Here is a 21,872-nt window from a genome sequence, read left to right on the forward strand (position 1 = left end):
CAACGTGGCGTGCGTTCACTGCGTGCGCGTGGAATAAAAAGCTGTTTACGGGCACCCTCGGCTCGGCTGATGCTCGCAGGTGTGTACGCGACAGAATTAAGGCACCCGCAAAGCGAATACTATCATAATGCGGATTGAGGAATAGTTATCATTAATGTTACCTCTAATTATTTGATATTTGACGTGTGCTCTAAATATTCAGGATTCTGCACGACATTTCTACGACTTCAGATCAATTGAACCAAAAATAAAAAATAAGCGAGTGGTCTGCGCGTCTCTTCCACCCCGTTACACTTTGTAGGTTCTGCAATATCAGATTACACTGTTGAGAAATTGACGCGTAGGACGTAGGTAGTCGTCCAGCCGCTTCCTGTGGACTCTGCGCTAAGATGTTCCGTTAATACCGGAGGGTTGGAGCAGACCCTTTTTTGAGTTGCTCCGCTCCGAGACCTAATACTTGATCCGGCTCCGCTCCAGGGTCTGCTCCGCTCCGGGTAAAAGTTTTAATAAGTATATATTATGTACCTACTTATACAAATATTAAAAAAAATAGTTTTAAAATAATCGTCAATTTCATTATTAATTCTATTAAACAAAATTACCGACAGCAAATCATCTCTCACTATTTGCTTCTTCTGTCAAAAAGGTGAAGTTATTATTTATCACTCGGCAGTGTTGCCTTCAAGTGTTGCAAAGTGTCAAAATATACTACATATTTTCATTGGATCTTAGGACGAAAATTTAACAATAAAAAAAACATCCGGAGCAGTGGAGCACTACAAATTTTTGGTGCTCCGGCTCCGCTCCTGCTCCGTGTAAAATCCCATTGCTCCAGTGCTCCGTGCTCCTGCTCCGAGCTCCGCTCCAACGCTCTGGTTAATACGAGTGGAGCTTCATCTAACTGCTCCGGATAGCAGACGATATAGAGAAGATCACGCTGATAGTGGCTGACTTCCGATAGAGAATGTCACACCAAAAATAGGATTGAATAGAAAAAATACTTCCACCAATCCGGCCCCGTGCTTTCCGTAGCGGAAGATTAATAATGTTTCCCCTGTCATCCTTCCAAATGGTAAAAATAATAATTATTATTATGGTCAAAGTTTACCAAAGAGTTAAACGAATTAACCAATTTAACGACAAAAGATGATTGTGGCTATTTATCTTGGGAATAAAAAAGACATGTCATTCATTATCGTAAGGGGTCAGCGAAGTAACCATGTCTAGTCAAAAATTGACTGGTCAAATGATCCAGAAACAAAGCGGTTATCTCCATTCGCCATTTTATATTTTGAAAGAATATATTATCATAATAATATGTGTCCCGCCAGCAAGCAAAGCAAGGCAGAGGCTAATTTCTCGCCTACAACTATGTAACTTTTGGCGACCGCATTTCAACGTCGCTGACATACTCAGCACTCGAAATGTACCGGAACGCACCGGAGCGCAGTTCCTGTTCGTGGAAAACTGAAAAGTAATTTATAATCATTCACTGTCAATATATATTTTTAAAGTTTATGCGAAACTTATCGGAATCATATTAAAAAATGTTTTTTTATGACGTGAGGTTAACCTCAATTTTAATCTGCGACGCTGACAACATTACGCCCTAGTCTTGCATGCCACAAGGTTGTTATCCCATTTGACCGTCTGAATTTGGCAGGTATATAAAAAATCTAATAAGTACACTTATTTTTATATAATACATAAAATTATTAAGTACATAAATATAATAATATTTTCGGAAAATTATGGAGCGCTCCGGTTCGCAAAACTGTCCGTTTCAAGCATTGGACATACTGCACCTCCAAACTCCATTTATCAGAACTCAGTACTCCGCAGTAACCTTTGCGGCAACGTCCCGTGAGGGTAGGTAAATGAAGGAATGAAAACTTTCGAGAGCATTATTTTTCACGTAGTCTAGTGTGTAAGGCATAAAGCCCATTGACGCAGCGAGTGCGGCGCTCGCGCAAAGTTTCTACAAGTGGCGCGTAAATCATCGATAATACAACGTAATCAAATACGCCAGCGCCCACTGGATTTGGCGACGCATTATACGCGCCCGCCGCATGAATCATCGTTTTTTCGCGAATCACCGCTTCTCGGCGATACAAATGAAAGAAAATACAATGGAGTCCATTCATTGAACACAGCGAGCAAAATCACGCTCTGGACGGCGTCGTCGATCGACGGGCGAAAAGTCATTATTTAATAACAGAGAACGCATTGTTTAATTTTATTGCATGTCCTTTATTTCGCTGGTTGAATAATGTCGTCGTAAATATTTATTACAAGCCCCGAAATAATATAATATTTTTATTGCTTTGTTATGAGAGACGCTGTAAAAATAATTGTTTTGTGCTGCTTGGGCCGCTTATTACATAGGTGAAGGGTAATGCGCGGCGAGAGACGTGTGATTATGGTTATGAATAAACACTTAATACGCTGACTTCGCCCGCTCGACGCGTTCTGTGGGCACCATCGCTAAGGCGTTGGCCGTACTGCGTGTAAACCTCAGTCTTGGGCATCGGCTCTTAAAACCTTCACAGGCGTAAACAACTAATGATGCTTCATATTAAAAAAATAGAGCCTAATAATACTCTTGATTAATACCGAGTGCGGTGCGGAGCGGGTTTGTTTGGAGGGATTTATTAGGTAGGTAGCAGTAAAAAGATGTCGCAGTTCGTAAGGCGCCGGCCTTTCACCCGGGAGCTCCGCGTTCGATCCCGGTGAAGTCACGATATCTTTATATGATTTTCTCAAAGCCTGGGTGTTTGTGATTGTTTCACTTATATTACTGATTACACAACTGTCACTGGGCCTCAATGCCTGTTATAGTGCTAAAAAGAATAACAAAATAAATGTGTAGACATCTTAATTAACAGAATAATGTAAGCGTAAAAAATCTTGGCAACTATGTTGTATTGTAATACTCAATGGCGGTTAATCGCAGAGGCAACATTTTCACAAGGGAGCCACCAAACCTGTCAGCGCCTCAGACCTTCATGTACCTACCTAAAAGCACCGCCGAGTGTATTTTTCGTGAAAATGCTCTAATCATCAGGTGATGATTATGATATTATATTGATGTATGAGTATGTATAAGTGTGTAAGTATCTAACAACCATAAAATTTGAGACAAAACATTTTATCTTTTCTGCCAGGCTTCAACGCCACATCCACCGTCATTAGACGAGTTAGTCCGCTTCTTCATGAGCAATAGTCATCTTCTTAACATGCCATTCCTTAGCGGAGGTTGACTAGATACCATCAGGGTGATCTGTGCTTTATGCTACCCGTAACAGTTCAGTTGAAATTTAAGTTGCGTGTTTATATCATTTATCTGGTCGACCCGCCAAGCCGGGCCCCCTAGGCTAGAGCCCTGTCAGCCCTCCCTTGTGGGGGCCATGTCATTAAATGAAACATAACAGTATCTAATCAATGGAATTTGGTTTAAATTGAATGCATGATGAATTATTGCAGTTCATTTTATTAAAATACTAGCTGAAGTACCCGGCTTCGCACAGGGTCGCTTCGTGGTTATATTTATCTTAGATATTTGAAAAATAATAAAAGGAAATTATTTTTTTGATATTAAAATATCTGTGTAATACAATATGGCAATATGAAAATAATTCTAATAGGAGTAAAGGTCAAAACATAGGAACACTAAATTAAAATCGAATCCAAAATATGAAAACGTTATTAATGTTATTAATATGTAGTAAAAAAAAAATCAAATTGGATGGAACAAACAAACAACAAACTTTGTATGTTATATAATAATAATTTAGAAACCTTCGCAGGTGTGCGCACACAACTGACAAAAGTTTCATCGCAATCGGATGAATGGTATAGGAACGCATACGAATAGTAGAAGAAGATGATTTTCTAATTCTGAAATCTTCGTGGGCATGCGCATGACAACTCACCAAAGTTTAATTGCAATCGGATTAATGGTATAGGAACGCATACGAATAGAATAAGAAGAAGATGGTTGTACTAATTCAAAAACCTTTGCGGGCGTGCGCACAACAACAGGTCAAAATTTCATCACAATCGGATGAATGGCATAAGAACGCATACAAATAGAAGAAGAAAAAGATGGTTGTACTAATTCAGAAACCTTTGCGGGCGTGCGCACAACAACTGGTCAAAATTTCATCACAATCGGATGAATGGCATAAGAACGCATTCGAATAGAAGAATAAGATGATGGTTGTACTAATTCAGAAACCTTCGCAGGCGTGCGCACAACAACTCACCAAAGTTTCATTGCAATCGGATGAATGGTATAGGAACGCATATGAATAGAAGAAGAAGAAGATGTTTGTACTAATTTAGAAACCTTCGCGGGCTTGCGCACAACAACTGGTCAAAATTTCATCGCAATTGGATGAATGGTATAAGAACTCATACGAATAGAAGAAGATAGAATAGAAGAAAAAGAAGAAGAAAATGGTTGTATCAATTCAGAAACCTTTGCGGGCGTAAACACAACACTTAATCATATTTTCATTGCAATCGGATGAATGGTATAGGAACGCATACGAATAGAAGAAGAAGAAGATGGTTGTACTAATTCAGAACTCTTTGCGGGCGTGCTCACAACAACTGGTCAAAATTTCATCGCAATCGGATGAATGGTATAAGAACGCATACAAATAGAAGAAGATAGAATAGAAGAAAAAGAAAATAGTTTAAACAATTCAGAAACTTTTGCGGCGTGAGCACAACACTTGATCAAAATTTCATTGCAATCGGATGAATGGTATAGGAACGCATACGAATAGAAGATAGAATAGAAGAAGAAGATGGTTGTACTAATTCAGAAACCTTCGCGGGTGTTGGCACAATTACTGATGAAAATTTTATTGCAATCGGATGAATAGAATAGAAACGAATACGAATAGAAGAATATAGAATAAAAGAAGAAGAAGATAGTTGTACTAATTCAAAAACCATTGCGGGTGTTACCACAACAACTGACGAAGGTTTCATCGCAATCGGATGAATGGTATAGGGACCATACGAATAAAAGAAGATAAAATGAAGAAGAAGAAGAAGAAGAAGAAGATGGTTGTACTAATTCAGAAACCTTCGCGGGTGTTGGCACAATTACTGACGAAAATTTTATTGCAATCGGATGAATGGAATAGGAACGCATACGAATAGAAGAATATAGAATAGAAGAAGAAGAAGAAGATAGTTGTATTAATTCAAAAACCATTGCGGGTGTTACCACAACAACTGACGAAGGTTTCATTGCAATTAGATGAATGGTATAGGGACCATACGAATAAAAGAAGATAGAATGAAGAAAAAGAAGAGGATGATGATTTTTCTAATTCAGAAACCTTCATGGGTGTGCATACAACCACTTACCAAAATTTCATTGCAATCGGATGAATGGTATAGGAACCATACGAATAAAAAAAAATATAATGAAGAAGAAGAAGAAGGTGATGATTTTTCTAATTCATAAACCTTCGCGGGTGTTGGCACAATTACTGACGAAAATTTTATTGCAATCGGATGAATGGAATAGGAACGCATACGAATAGAAGAATATAGAATAGAAGAAGAAGAAGAAGATGGTTGTATTAATTCAAAAACCATTGCGGGTGTTACCACAACAACTGACGAAGGTTTCATTGCAATTAGATGAATGGTATAGGGACCATACGAATAAAAGAAGATAGAATGAAGAAGAAGAAGAGGATGATGATTTTTCTAATTCAGAAACCTTCATGGGTGTGCATACAACCACTTACCAAAATTTCATTGCAATCGGATGAATGGTATAGGAACCATACGAATAAAAAAAAATATAATGAAGAAGAAGAAGAAGGTGATGATTTTTCTAATTCAGAAACCTTCATGGGTGTGCATACAACCACTTACCAAAATTTCATTGCAATCAGATGAATGGTATAGGAACCATACGAATAAAAGAAAATATAATGAAGAAGAAGAAGAAGATGATGATTTTTCTAATTCAAAAACCTTCATGGGTGTGCATACAACCACTTACCAAAATTTCATTGCAATCGGATGAATGGTATAGGAACGCATAAGGGACAGACACACAGACAGACAGACATACAGACATTCATTTTTATATATTAGAATAGCCTATACTCTTCCCGCAAGTGCAAGCAATAAGTTTACAAAGTTTTATCGCAATCGGATGAACGGTATGGCTGCGCATTAAATACGAACAAACAAACACACAAATATTAATTTTTATATATTAGATTAAGTCGCGAGGGTTTTTTTCAATTTCAGTTTTATTTTTAATATAGGTATAAACTCCATCTAATAGAGAAGGCTTTCTACAACATAATATCGACCGTGTTTAGGAAAAAGGGCGTAACCCACACAGAACGAATTTTATAGGAGAGGCAAAAAACGTTTTTTTTAATGATTTTGGTTTAATATTAAAGCATTCGCTGCTGACTATATATTGAGTTTTAATTGCCCCCTTTAAAATGCACGTTAATTACATCGATCGGCCGCCTGGTCATTATGCGCCGTGTGCGTCTTCCGCGTCCAAAGTATTAATAAAAAAATAGGCATAGACATTGTGTGCATGATGATTGATGATTTGGTGTTATATCTTTTCGATCTAATAATAATTAAAGAAGTTATTACAGAAAATCATTAAAATTGAGGGTAAATGGTTTTTTTCTTAAATTAAAACTTAATTAAAGCTCAATTAAAACCTGAATTTAGATAATAAATCGGCATTTGCGGCTTACTTCCTTTTTACAGAACTTGTATTTAGTTGTATACATTGTTAATATCTAATAAAAAACACTTTTCGAAAAATTGAGGGTTACGCCCTTTTTCCTAAACACAGTCGATATGTTTGCTACGTTTGTAATATCATCATTATACGATAAAATGCCCCAACAAAAATGAGGTATCATTCATTTTGACTATGAACAGGAACGGGTGATCGGCAAACATCACTTCTTTAGGTATCGGGAGCTCTTCATCACCTAGAAAAACAAACAAGCGTTAAATCACATTAATCTAAAAGATTGTCAACATCATCATCTGGATTCCAATTATCATATCGTCCTGTTGCTGAGTGCCAGGTAAAAATTGTCGCTCCTCCCCCCAAGCCTATATAAATCTACAATATCAATGTAAAATAACCAAATCGAGCACAATTTTACAACGTTTTTATTAGGTCGTATTCTTATTTGTCCGGTGGTTGTTTATCCAGTACAAATCTTGCAATCGATTTTTAACTAACTTCCCGACTAGGTAGACATTTGAAACTTTTCGAATATTATCAGAACACGATGCCAATGCATTTTTTTAATACTTTTAGCCATCTTTAAGCAGAATTGAATTCATTTTCAGTTAATTCTGTTTTGTATGAAAAGTTATTTCGGAAGAAATCCGTAATCCAATCCATTATTATTGGTTGCTAGGGGTCTAGGGTCCTAGTAACGTGCGTTACTATGGAAATCAATATGAATGTCAAAATGACATTTCAGTATTATTTCTATCAAGTACAATTTTTTTTTGATCGTTTAAGCTAGTCAAGTCAAGTTTATAATATGATTCAACAGAAAATTTAAAAACGTTGTATATAAAAAGTTTTTTTATCTTGTAATTATTTTTAAATAGTTAATAAGATAAACAAACATATGAGTTACAGGCGACTTTTTCACTATCCGTGAAACAAACTTATGAGACAAAATTGCTTTCACGTTTTTGGTTCAGCTAATGTTCTGCCGCTTTGTCATACAAACAACTATAACATGTTTGCAGAAACGCTTTATTTATTATGCTAATACACTGATCCATTCTATTGAGACTTTGAATGACTGCTTTTCTATGATTCTGCACACGACTGTTATTCTATATATATTAGTTATTCAAGATTTTAAACGGTGAAATAGTAATATATTATTTAGGTTTGTATATTTCGTTTTCACTATTCGATTTTCCGCCTTATGGTGAGCGCCGCCATTTGACAGTTACATTGGACAACAGTGTCGAAGGGTGACTTTTGGAAAGAGGTAGGCTGTGGAGATCTGATTAAAAGAGCACACTTGTCAGGTATACTTACGAGAAATAAGAAGATCATACGATATTTCTACTAATGAATAGGTACAAACTAATGACAACGACACACTAATTTAATGAAACTTCAAAAACTCACTGACGACATAAAATTAAGCGATCAGTTTAAATACTTTTCATTACGTATTTTTTCAAAAAATATTGTATACACATCAAAAATCATTAGATAAAAGTTCTTTTTATTTTTAATAACAGACTATACTATATTCGATTAAACACCATAGAAATATTTTTTTAAATTATATAATTATTATTTAGCTTTAGGCTCTGCGATCGGAGCTTACCTTAGTTCATACAATTCGATAGACTGGGCGGGGCTACGTGACGTAAAGTACATGTGAAAAAAATTGAGAATTATTTGAAAAATAATCCGACCTTTATTGACGTCAAGACAGATGGCGCGCTGTGGCATATTTTTTAAATCCTTTGCAGATTATTTTGTAATTATCTGTGTAATACATTCCTACACATATGGCATCTCTCGTTGGCAAAATAAATTATTTTATAGAATATATAATCAAGTGATTATATAAAAAAGTCAATATGCAATTTTAAAATATTTTTCTTAAGAAGGTAGGCTTCTAATAATCGCCTAGTATGGAGTCTTCGCCACTGGTGAACAACGTACATATAATATTATATTGTATTTCATAATACATCTCAACATAAGATTCAGTTTATAACATATACCTACCTATTATATAAAATATGTTTATTAAAACCTATAACTTTATGAGATTCATTAAGAACATTAATTTGATATTGATTGGTATCAAATATCTGATAATAATGCTGTCATGTAGGTACGACATGATACTTGCTACAATGCTATACGGCCATTGGTTTTGAATACAAGACCTCACAGTGAACTGTAATATGGATAACCGCGTACCTACGCACAATTTTCCGGACACGAGTAGCGGCCTATTTAGTATTTTGGTAAATTCATGTCTTCTTCCATTAAATTAATTTGTATTCAGGGCTCGAAATGAATCGGAACGCACCGGAGCGCCGTTCCGGGTCGTAAAATCGGCAACATTGTCATTTCGTCTCGTGGAATTAAATCATTTTAGAATGGCCATATAACAAAAAATCCAACACACTTATTTTTATAAAACACACATAAAATTAGATAATTTTACTAAGTATCTTATTATTTTCAGAAAATTAACGAGTCCTTCGGTTCGTAATATTTTCCATTTCGAGTTCTGTTTGTATTAGTTAGTATGTACAGTAAAAACAAAACAACGATTCGGTTGGTCGATGGTGTGCGTGCGGATGTTTAGCCATACTAGTGCTACTAATAATCTGCTAGCCGATGCACTCGTAGCGCTGACGACGGTATACGTATTCGTACGCATACAATCCATGAACCGAATCATTATTTTGTTTTTACTGTACGTACATAGGAACTAGTATAATATATAAACGGGTTTGTTAGTGTCACATAACAAATTAATAAATACAATTACGATTGGCTATACCCCAATACACTACATTTTAAAGCAGGGTTTTGTATGTGTGAGTGTCGTACGAAAATGAAGCACACATTATAGACGTGCAGTAGTGTGTGTTGCAATGTTCAAATACACCAATATTGAATGAGTGTCAGTGCATAAACTGAGAGCAGTTATGAAAACGAAGGACAAGCTTAGAATGATGTATTCTTGACACGTGTTTAAGTTTATCCCGTATACTTCCACACTCGATATTGGTTGCCTGTTACTCCACACCCGTTATGTATTTCAGTTCCCATTAATTCTTGTGTTCCCTGGTTATCAGTGGCGCACTCAGGATTTAATATTGCGGGGGCCCAAGGAGGAGAATGTAAATTAGTCCCATAGGCTCTTTTTCTTCTTCATATAATTATTTTTACATATTTTCACAATACATGGCGATATATTTGTAGTTTCTCTTGGTTTTTATTAAATTCAAGGCATAACGGCGGTAACCGTTAAGCGTGTCATCAGCGACTGGCGGATTGGACCCCAGCCATGGCCTACACCACTCCGGAATTCGGGTGGACACCGAGATTTTTTTGGCAGTTCCATTGAGAATTGGGTTTCTAAAAAAACCCGACATTAGTGTTTCGAAATTTTTGTGTTGGAAATTAAAATCTAAGAATTTTTTTCTAAAAACGGTGCTGGAGAATTACAAATCATTTTTTTGCCGTGTTTTTATTTGTCTAAGCCCAAGGTATAGTTTATTGGCTTTCAATTTCAATGTTTAAAATCAAGGTGCCAGGGCCCCTTGCCCCCCCCTTGGGCGCGCCACTGCTGGTTATTGTATTTAAATATTATTATATATTATTACCAGTGTCTTTAAAAGCACCCTTGCCGGCATCCGCCCAGAATTTGATTCTTTGAATTGCATTTGTAATGCTAACATTTTTGTTTTTAACAATGTCATTCATCTCGTCATTGTGTTTAAAGATTTTCTTTATGTTCATCTAAAACAAACAATTTGTATTAATACATGTTATAAATACACGAAATAAAATAGGCACTAAGTGAGTATGCAGGAATTTTCTATATACCATCGCCAATATCATAAATACATGACGTGAAGTGCCAAAAATATATTAGAGCTTCTATGGACATTCAAAGGTGGCTTTGCGTAAAAGAGGCAGCGTGATTATTTTTAAAATAAGCACTAAGTGCCGTTTGGTTAATATATAGGTAATGAGACTTAGTTCTTCGTTTTCGATATAAATGGTTTTTAAGAAATTAGTGTTGCGACGTAGTACTTTTCTAAAATATCGTTTTTCAAACGTGTTTTTCTTGGTTACATGTAAATTGAACGTATTCCAGTTCACCGTAGCACAGTTCGCCGTGAGTTTTCTTATCGGAAAGAGATGAGGGTATACAATATAGTCATCTCTATAGCACCGAGATGAAAAAAATATACGTTGTTCATGGAGCATTGCAGACAATAATGTACCTAATCTAAATCCTGTAAATCGACAAGAACCGTGTTTTATTTAGACATGAATTTTATCTCAGTACTATATGACCCAAAGAGGATGTCCAACCTTTTGGGTCTTTAATATACGTTTTATATTATATTTCACGGTGAACTGCATACGTACAAATTTCAGGACACGGTTTTTCTTACAATGTGTTTAATTATAAATTGTATTTTTTGTTCTTAATAATAATCTATTGAGAAGATTATAAAATTGTGCTTTTATAAAAAAATAAACGAATTATTCATTAAAACCATTATAACTCCGATTCAGCTTTTTGGTACTTAGTGCCTATTTTATTTCGTGCATTAAATGTTGAATAAATTGCGGTCCTAGGCAATCGAGCATGTAGCAAGTTGCCGTTAGAATATTCTTACCTTTTGGAGTTTACTAGGTAAAAGGACATTGATTTCGGCTGCATAAATTGGTAAGGATATTGCGACCGGTGTTTCCTTCATTATCTCTTTGGAGTATTTCAAAATGTCTTCGTTTTTGAAAAGCTTCTTTTCCATTTCCAGTAGTCCATTTAATGTATTCGGCAAAAACACAATCATCGACAAACCTTCCGTTTTGTATGGAATCTCAACAACCTAGTAAGTAAAAGAAAAAATATTATCCTGTAGCTGTGTGATACAACCAACTAAGAATTGGGCTCTGTGATAAACGAGCCGAAGAGATAAATTACTGTTTAGGTCTTCTTCTTTCTTCTTTTCTTTCGACCATGTCCGATCCTAATAGGATCATATGGGCCTCCACAGAGTAGTGGTTTGTATTAACAGATTTTGTTTTTTACGAGAAATGGATGTCAGCCACTTGCTCAACCTATTAGGTCCAACCCTGACAGACACAAATTGAAAAACAATATGTGCACTTGCCAGATCCAGGATTCGAACCTGGGACCCACGGCGTCATAGTCCAACGCTTAAGCTGCGCGGCCACCGTGGGTGTCACTGTTTGGGTCTACTGAATTGCAAAAAAAAATAAAAAACGAAACTGATGTTCAGAGGTCCTAATAATAACTGTGTTTTTTAATCCCGATAGAACTTGAAATAGTAAAAAAATAACATGAAGAATTAACTTTTATGCCGTACGTAGCGCCATCCTGTTGAAACCACATCTTGTCCGGATCAATATCATAATATCATTCGTGGTCCGGTAACGATTGACCGTAACGCGAGCTCCAGCTTCACTTTTAAAGAAATAAGGCCTCCGATGATGCCACCAGCGTGTAAATTGCACCAAACGGTGCATTTTTATGGATATAATGCAGTCTGTGGGTTTCTTGTGGATTTGTCTCTATATGCAGCAATTTTACTTATACGAAATATCTAAATATGTATGCTAAATGAACCTAAACATAATCGAATTAAAAGACACACGTTTGGCTAAACGGGCGAATGCTTTATCTATTAAGCCTGCTTAAGACCATGCGAGCGAATGTTTGTTCTTCCCCCACTCCAGCGAAATTTTATCGACGTAACCGCTTTTTGGCGAGAAGTGGGGGAAGAATGAACATTCGCTCGCTTGGTCTAAATGCACCTTTAAGGTCCATATATGACGTCTGCATCGCGATTTCCTAACTATCGACTCGTGTGTCACCCGACGACATGACGTAATTGTGACGTCAACCAATACACGCTCGTGGCATGCCGCCCAACACACAGTGCTCACCATAGATATTATTATGATGAAACACCTATTTGTGTATGGTGACAATGAATAACGCCACTATCTGACTAGCATTATTTTCTCGAATGCTATTATCACTCCGGTAGTACGTCACAATGATGTCATATGACGTCATGTCGACCGGGCGGCTTGGACTCGCAAGTTCTAACATAGGGCCCCTGATATAATATTGTGATGATTTGTAACGAGGGGGAGAGGGGGGGGTCAGAGAAAACGTGACGTCACAAAGTAAACAAAAAATATAAAAGGATCTGAAAACACAATATTGGGGATCGGGGGTAAATATTTAAAAAAACATTTTTTTATATTTCTTAATATTTAGGGGAGTGTCAAAAATGTGACGTAATATAAATCTTATCTTCTCTTCTTCTCTTATTCGGCCATATCCGCCTCTTAGTTGAAGCATATGGACACCACGAGGCTCCTCCAAGAATTCCTGTCGCTTGCCAGTCAACCAATGAGAGGCTGCTTGGTGCGTCCTCGTTGCTCCTAAAGTCCACCGCACACCCAGTATCCGTCACAAACAACTGTTTTAGAAGTTTAGTATATGGTTGTTATGAGCCTTCGTAAGGTGCCATGATTCGTTACCGTAAAGCAGCACCGGGGTCAGCAGCATGGTTCGGGGTCACGACCTGAGTCAGACAGGGTTGTGTCCTTGCTCCGTTTCTCTTCATCATCCTCTTTGACTTCATACTACGGAAGTCAATACCACCTGACCGAGGCATATCTGTTACCCCCTCCGTGAAGCTATGCAACCTAGAATATGCCAATGACGCTGTCCTTTTCGACAACTCAAACGAGAGCATTCAGGAGACAATCGACAGTTTGCATGACAACTCGTCTCGCGTTGGTTTGAAAATCAATGCGAAGATAACCAACATGTTATGCAACAGCACCTGTCCTGATCGAGACGTAATATAGATAAGGGGTAAAAGGTTATGTGACGATGGGGGGGGGGGTAAAAATAGCCAGAATCGTATGACGTCATAATATGTAGACGGCCCCCTAAGCTACCGAGTCAAGTAAATAAATTATAATACATTACACTATTACCCTTGCATCGCAATCTGGAAGTTCGGCAAACTGCATTAATCCGTTGACACGAAACATCCTGACTTGAAAAACATGTCCATTTGGATTGAATTTAAAGTCATATGTGCCATTCAGGACGGTGGGTGGATAGAGCCAACTGTTTTTGTAATAAATGCTGGTCACGAGGACTATTGACGTATCGTTTGGCTTTAGATCATGGTCCTCGAAAATATCTAGTAGCTTTCTTCTCGTTCTTTGGTTGATCTGGTAAAAGACGTCGAAATAAATGGAAAGAATGTGGGATCATTTGCATATAGGTATGTATAGACCAGTAGCGAAGGGTGGAGGTAGGCTGTTAAGATTCGCCATAAATAGTGCACATTAAACTTGTTTTATTTTTTATTATTGAACTAAAACTACAATTTACAGATGATTTTGGTTAATTTTTAAAAACCAATCAATCAACCTCCTTTCCTTCCTTTGGGTCCTTTGACAAATTCATATTTTATAACATATTTTTACAATTAATTGTAAGTTTATCTTTTTTTACTTAAAATAAAAAATCTTTTTCTATTTAATGTTTTCAGATACGTCATATTTATTAATTAATTAATACAGTTGAAACTGTAAGGTATCAAAAAATGTCTCAAATTGCAAGCTTCGTATTTTTCCGCTAGGTGCCACTGGTAGGTAAAGACACTAGATGCCTATGGCATTCACTTTTCTTTTAATGTTGATATAGAGGTATTTTTTAATGACACTTTTAAATTGTATTTAATCAAATTACAGTCGCACTTCCCTCCCTTAAATCGTTGAATAGGTACACAACGGTTTGTTACCTTTCTGTTTAGATTGATCCTGGATTTAGTTATGTTGGTAAAGTCGATGTAGTCAACGGTCATATTAAAAGTCGTGGTGACAAATTCGTGGAAAAAATCCTCGATCAACAAGTCTGTGTTTAAAAACATCATATTCATGACTTCAAGTTTCATATTCTGGTTGGGTTTAATGATGTTCTCCCTGTAATATGTCAGCATCTCCATTTTATCCTGAAAAATATGCGGCAAAAAATCATACAGAATAATAATATAAGTTGTATTTAGATAATTATGGAAACAAATGGTTGGTATTTGGTTAATTCTAACGCCTAGTCGAAACCAATACAGTACTCTCACACTAATCCGCCACCCCAAAAACCAGACTATAGTGCGGATTATAGTGCAAACATACAAAATATGGTAAAAATTAAAACAGGTAAGTATTTCGTAACAATAGTTTTTTTTTTGAGAAATTTGTACTAGCAAATTACTGTTTTATTTATAATCAAAATCAAGTATTTACTAAATTATAGATATTTTACAACGTTTTTATTAGGTCGTATTCTTATTTGTCCGGTGGTTGTTTGTCAGGTACAAATCTTGCAATCGATATTTAACTAACTTCCCGACTAGCTAGACATTTGAAACTTTTAGAATATATCAGAATACGATGCCAATGCATTTTTTTAAAACTTTTAGCCATTTTTAAGTAGAATTAAATTCATTTTCAGTTAATTCTGTTTTGTATGTAAAGTTATTTTGGAAGTAATCAGTAATCCAATCCACTATTATTGGTTGCTAGGGTCCTAACAACTAAATTATTAATTTATATATGTGCGTTACTATGGAAATCAATATGAAATGTCAAAATGACATTTCAGTATTATTTCTATGAAATACAATTTTTTTTGATCGTTTAAGCTAGTCAAGTATAAAAAGTTCTTTTTTATCTTGTAATTATATAAACCAAGTTTATTAACTAAATATTAAACAGTAAATCACTTGACACAACCAGTTGTTCAGTGAGGCGGATATTCTTGAATGGCTTAGGATTCCTGGCTTTCCCTATGACCAAAAGTTTCAGTTTGTGTGTCCCGATTGTATTGGAGCATGGCATAATTGTGATGCGGTCCTTGGGCACTTTCCTCCCTGGTACATTACTTTCATCGGAATGAACGTATGTACGAAGGAGAAGTTTCCAAAATAAGCCCGTCTCTCCGAATACCGGCGAATTATAGAGCTTGATTTTGTGCTTTCAACTAGTAAAAATAACGGCGGATTATAGTAGTTGTCGGATAATCGAGCGGCAGATTACTGAGAGTGTACTGTAGTTAACACGGTAACACGTTTCCGTTATTTTTATTGGCCCAAAATAACATGGACATTACTCGAAGCAATTCCATAAACAAGACAGTTATTTACAATAATTATAGTTTAACACACCGCAGTACATCTTACTCAATGATATTTGACAGTTCGTGGTTAACACAGTCATGGATGGGCGTGTTAATTAACTGCCTGAATGTAACATATCATATTTATCACTTCTTTACTAGTTTTGGAGTTCAGTGATACATATCGCCCTGCAGGGCTGGTTCGATCAAGTGCAAGGCCCAATTATTGGACCATGTGCGCAAAGCGCCTGAGTATATTAGTATATTAGTCCAAAAAAGGCTAATCCAAAAAAGAATATGGGGGCAGTATAAATAGTTTTCTTGACTGCTCGTTTCCAATTGTCGAAACTGTGATGGCTAGTGAGATACCCGGGGTTCCAGCGGCTAGCTCAGGTGTCCATCGAACCCCGGATTCACAAAAAAAAAGATATTTTAAATTGAGGAGAAATTAAATGAAACCACGTCTGTCTCGTGCGTAACTTGGTATTATCATATATTTTACACTTTTTTTACACGTTAATAATTTTGTTTTAACAATAAATTTCGCAGGTCCGTACATGTTGGAAAAGGGACGCTCACTACTTTCTTTTTCTTTTTCAAACTTCGGGTACCCACGCCGTCCAACAAAAAGGACTCTTGTGATTGGCCAAATTTTATCGCGTGATGTTTTTGATTTGACGAATCACGAGGACCACCCCGGCGCAGGCGCGTGGAAATTTGAACGTTGCCGGCAAGCGCGGCAAAATTTATTATATTTGAATAAGTACTTATATTTAATCTTAAAATTATCTCTTTCATCCATCATCATTTATACTTTAAAATCTATCTTAATTACACCTCCGCCCAGTAAGTGATTTTCACGCACCGGACGAAGGCCTTTACTCATGAATAAAAAAAAAAAAATTATGTAGTTGAGCAAGGAATCAGATTAGATGTTTTATGAAGCCGTTTCTAGAGGTCAGGGTTACGTTTCGACTTATGACTACTAAATGATTATTTTACACCGGGAGAAGCCCGCCTGTAACAGGGGTGTATCACTAGACTGCGCCAAAAGAGATTTAAGAATACTCAGTCAAAGCAACTGGAGAGTGTTTTAGCGCTGGATCGTCCTGGATGAAGGAGGTTTTTAAAGGAGTTCAAGAGTTGTGGTGCCGTAAATTATGATGATCTGTTTATATATTAAAAATGTGGTTTAGAAAAAGTGGGCGATGAGTGGTAAGTAAGATGTTTAACTGATTCAATGCCTTCAGCGAGTTATCTCGCTCTATGAGGTCGTGATCGACAGGCCTCACATACAAATTTCGCGAGTTTTCTCGTCAGACTTTAAACTCAAATTACTAGTCACTGTCGATTGATTTGCATAATCTAAAAAATTAAACACACAGTGACATCTGTTTGAATAATTATGAAATACTAAACCACAAATTATCGGTATTACAGCGATTGTAGTAAGAGCTTCGTTCTACATTTTAACGTGTGTCGTTAAAATTCTAGTAATATCGTGGCATGAGGCATAGAAAAAGGTTGATGATCATTGTAAAATAATTAAAAATGCTGTATGAAATGGTTATGTACACAGAACAGATTAATAAATATAATTCAGATAGGCTATACCCCAATACACTACATTTTGATGCAGGGTTTGTAATGTATGAGTGTCCTACGAAAATTAAATGAAACATAGACATGCAATAGTGTGTACTGCAACCTTCAAATACACTAATATTGAATGAGCGTCAGTGCATAAACCGAGAGCAGTTGTCGGAATGAACGACAAGCTTAGAATGACGTATTCTTGACACGTGTTTAAGTTTATCCCATATTCTTCCACACTCACTAGAGATCGGTTGCCTGTTACTCCACACACGTTAAGTATTTCAGTTTCCATTATTTCTGTGTTTCCTGGTTATGTGTAAAAGACTATTAAAATATTCCAGGTTATATATCGACTGCATAACCTGAAAATGTGATTTGACATGTTTTCATGCTTAAACAAAATTTCACACTTCTAAACCTATAAATAAATGCGTTATCGTTCTTTACAGAAAACAGCCAACTGTATGTGCCAAATTTCCAATATCGTAAATGGAACAACTCCGCTCTTTATATAAATTTTCTTTATATTATTATATAAAAGGGAACCTAAAATAGTGTATTAATTCATAGTGCAGCTTATTTGTAAATAAAAAAATTACCAAGTGTAATTTTGGAATTGCTAAATTCCGCTCGATAGTTAAATTATTAAGTTTTTTCTCCTTACTGAACAATTTGCCCAAATGGAGTTAGCTGGTTTGCAGATTAAACAGTCGATATATTTTATTTTGGTACAGTTCGGTTATGAGGAATACAGCGGAAAACACATTTTGAAAATACCCGATTTATTGGATTATTTATTAGTTTGGGTTAGTTTAGGTTAGGTTAGGTTAACCTAACAAATAATCCAGTATATCGGGTATTTTCAAAATGTGTTTTCCGCTGTATTCCTCATAACCGAACTGTACCATTATTTTTATTAGGAAACTGTTATTATTACCACATTGTCATATTTGAATATTACCAACCGCCAATGATTGTATGGTATAATTTTATTTTATTGTTTCAAACCTCTTTTTTTTCATGATAGTGCGTTCCATCGTTTATTTCTCGCAACGTTTCTCCGTTAACACCCAACGATAACGTGACCAGCAGCATCTGCATCCAAAATGGAGAGATCACCAGCGTTGCGGAATCTTCCCCAAAACTATCCTCAAATAATTTAGCCGTCAAATCTGATAATGCAGCCTGTAATATGATGGTTTACAGATTTTTTATTTTCGACTTTTTTTTATGTTACCGCTCATTTAAAAATACCTATTCTCTGATATAACGAGTACCGCTTATAACGAGCAAATTCAGTCGGTCCCATCTTCCTCGTAATAACCAAGTTCGAGTATTTAAAAAATTACAATGTCGCCATGCACAATATGCATAACGGTGCACTTGTACTAGCAACGGTAGAATATTGTTAAAATATAGCCGATTAGTGTATTGTTTTTATTTTGAAAAATTAAAACGTTAAAAAAATTGTATTGAAAAATTGTTATTGAACGATCGCAAACAAAAAACAAAGCATAATCGTTTACGCGTATTTAAAAACATATCGCAATAATTAAATGATTTTTACAACGTTTTTATTAGCTCGTATTCTTGTTTGTCCGGTGGTTGTTTGTCCAGTACAAATCTTGTAATCGATTTTTAACTAACTTCCCGACTAGCTAGACATTTGAAACTTTTAGAATATGTCAGAAGATGATTGCAATGCATTCTTTTAATACTTTTAGCCATCTTTAATCAGAATTGAATTCATTTTCAGTTAATTCTGTTTTGTATGGAAAGTTATTTCAGAAAAATCTGTAAAAAGTAAAAGACTATTATTGGTTACTAAAGGGGTGGTCCTAGCAACTAAATTATTAATATATACGTGCGTTACTATGGAAATCAAAATGAAATGTCAAAATGACATTTCAGTATTCTATATTTGTTTGTTTTTTATTTACTTCATATCAAGAACAAGTTTGAGCATATTGAGCATAAAAAATTATTTTGATTAAAACCATTTTCATATTTAAAGAAGTACGTAAAAATTACGAAGGTTTAATTGTACTGATAAATTTCGTTGACAATTCATTTAGATGTCGGAATATGAGGTTATATATTTTATAGACATGCCGGTTTATTGATATTTTTCTAGTTGAATATAATTCATAATACACACCTTTATAAACATATATGAATACAATTCCAATGTGTTTAAGTTACTTTTTGACAAAAAAAAAAAATGACAGACATTACAAGATAAAAAATATTCTTCTATCCATAAAATTATGTATGATTTATTTGCATATTTTAGATATTTTATAAACAGAAAATATTTTTATCTAATATCTATGACGGTTTGCTTTAAGCCAGGCTGCCACGATCCAAGTACACTTGGACCGAGTGCCATTCAAGTGTACTTGGATCGTACTTGGACCGTGTCAACGCGGCTTTAGGCATGGTTTTATGGTTTATAAACTAACCATTACCATCTGAAAATTGTGTTCTTAATTCAATGAAAACAAATATGTATGACTGACAAAGATTAGTTTGCACCATTTATGTCGAATCTCTCACATGTATGAATGATCTTTCACAGTATACAGTAGCAGGAGAAATCGACAACATTAATAAAGCAATTGTTGCCAATTCTTTGAATTTACTTGATTCTTTGTCAACATATAACTTCGATGACAACAATGGTTTTTAAGTACTTGGTCATGACTCATTTCCAATAACGCATATTTGACGTCAGTTCAGTTAATTAAATTAAATACTGAAAATGATGTTGGTGACCGCAGCAAAATCCTCTGGTGGCCGCACATGAGAACTACTGCTCTACAGCCTACCTCCACTCTTCACCACTGCATCGCGAAGTAGGCTATTTGCACAGTAAGAGAATAGTTTGACAATCAGTGTTCAAAATAGACCAAAACCAAATTGAGAGTTTGAGAGATTGAGTATTTTCTTTGTGATAGTGACAGATGAGAGTTGTGTCGCTGAGTTTCAAAACCCGCTACAACACTTTTTCATTATGTTGAGAAAATCAATAAAAACTTTTTGAACCAAAAAGGTTTTTGAATGTTTCAGTAGTGTTATAGCGGGATATGATCGACACATTGATTTTGTTTCATAAATGACAGTTAATCGTAGCGGATTTTGAAAGAGGCGATAAAATTTTCATGTAGAGATTTTAATAACGAATCCAACGATATATATATCTTAATTATTTCAAAAAAGTGTTTTGAAATTTAGCAACACAGTTGTTTAATTTGTAATACCTCAGTGGACCCAGCCAGCAAATATAATAGGTTTTTTCAAGTTGAAGAATGAAAATCTGCGAAGAATGAGTGTCGTAGATCATTACTAAACTGGATATGACTGTTCTATAGAAGAAAATATCAAATTCTAAGGAAAAAAGTATCATATTATGATACGATATTTATAGAAAAGAATCAAAGTATTGTTTAAAAAATCATTAGCTGTACTCATGATAGTCTAAATACATACCTTGTAAAATGGATTATCAAATTTTCCAACGGCATCTTGAAAATTTCCCCACAGATATTCCTTATAACACTCATTTTGCTGTGACTTGTTTGTAAGCAACGACAAAAAGAAATACACCATTTTGAGTTCAGTGCCACGCAAACAAAACATGTTTGATTGTAGCAACCATTGATCTTCGATTGATCAACATAATTTTAAATCGGCCTCCATTAGTTTTCTGTTATCACGCCGTAATTTATAGCGAAGCTAATTGATTAGGACCCACCATGTTGGAATTAAAAACAGCTTAGCATAATTAAAAACTTAATGCCGCGTAATGCACGCCGGAATATTTACAAACTTTTAAAATTCATCGATTTACTTTACGATGCTTTGTTTTATTAATTGGTTTTATATTACGTTTCAATTGAATCATTTTCACCATTAATACTATCGACCAAAGGTACTTGATGGAATTTGAATTTAAATTCTAATGGATTTAAGTTTTGTACTATTCCATTTGAGTCGTTTTTTGCGACCTGCGTTTCGCCTTTCAGCATCTTCAGGCACTGTGTACACTTACCAAAAGGCAAATATACACGGCAGACCGTGAGTGATAAAATATTACATAATACGACAAAGTCATGTGTGCTTTCTAACGACTTCCGGGTCGACGACGGGTTAAGGAAATAAAAATGGTTATGCTTCCCTTTCAAATCCTCAATGAAATCATATTATATTGCAACTGAATGTTCGCACATTTTACATTTTCACGACTCAATTCCTATGGGTCTCTATGGTATGATG

The 21,872-nt window shown here is 35.5% G+C and overlaps 1 protein-coding gene across 1 annotated transcript; it reads right to left on the reverse strand.

The window, feature by feature from the left end:
• Positions 1–6,279: 6,279 nt before the first annotated feature.
• On the reverse strand, positions 6,280–21,206 carry LOC147069159 (serpin B4-like). Its single transcript, XM_085951618.1, has 7 exons — positions 21,087–21,206; positions 18,606–18,782; positions 14,629–14,838; positions 13,811–14,053; positions 11,446–11,658; positions 10,417–10,552; positions 6,280–7,004 (listed from the first exon to the last, which is right to left on the reverse strand). The coding sequence occupies exons 1-7, from the start codon at positions 21,204–21,206 to the stop codon at positions 6,895–6,897; spliced, it is 1,209 nt and encodes a 402-aa protein (XP_085807744.1). The 3' UTR covers positions 6,280–6,894.
• Between the last annotated feature and the right edge of the window lie 666 nt (positions 21,207–21,872).

Source organism: Rhyacophila brunnea, unplaced genomic scaffold, assembly GCF_057557595.1.
Source record: "Rhyacophila brunnea isolate RB1 unplaced genomic scaffold, BYU_Rbru_1.0 scaffold_24, whole genome shotgun sequence".
Lineage (NCBI taxonomy): Eukaryota > Metazoa > Arthropoda > Insecta > Trichoptera > Rhyacophilidae > Rhyacophila > Rhyacophila brunnea.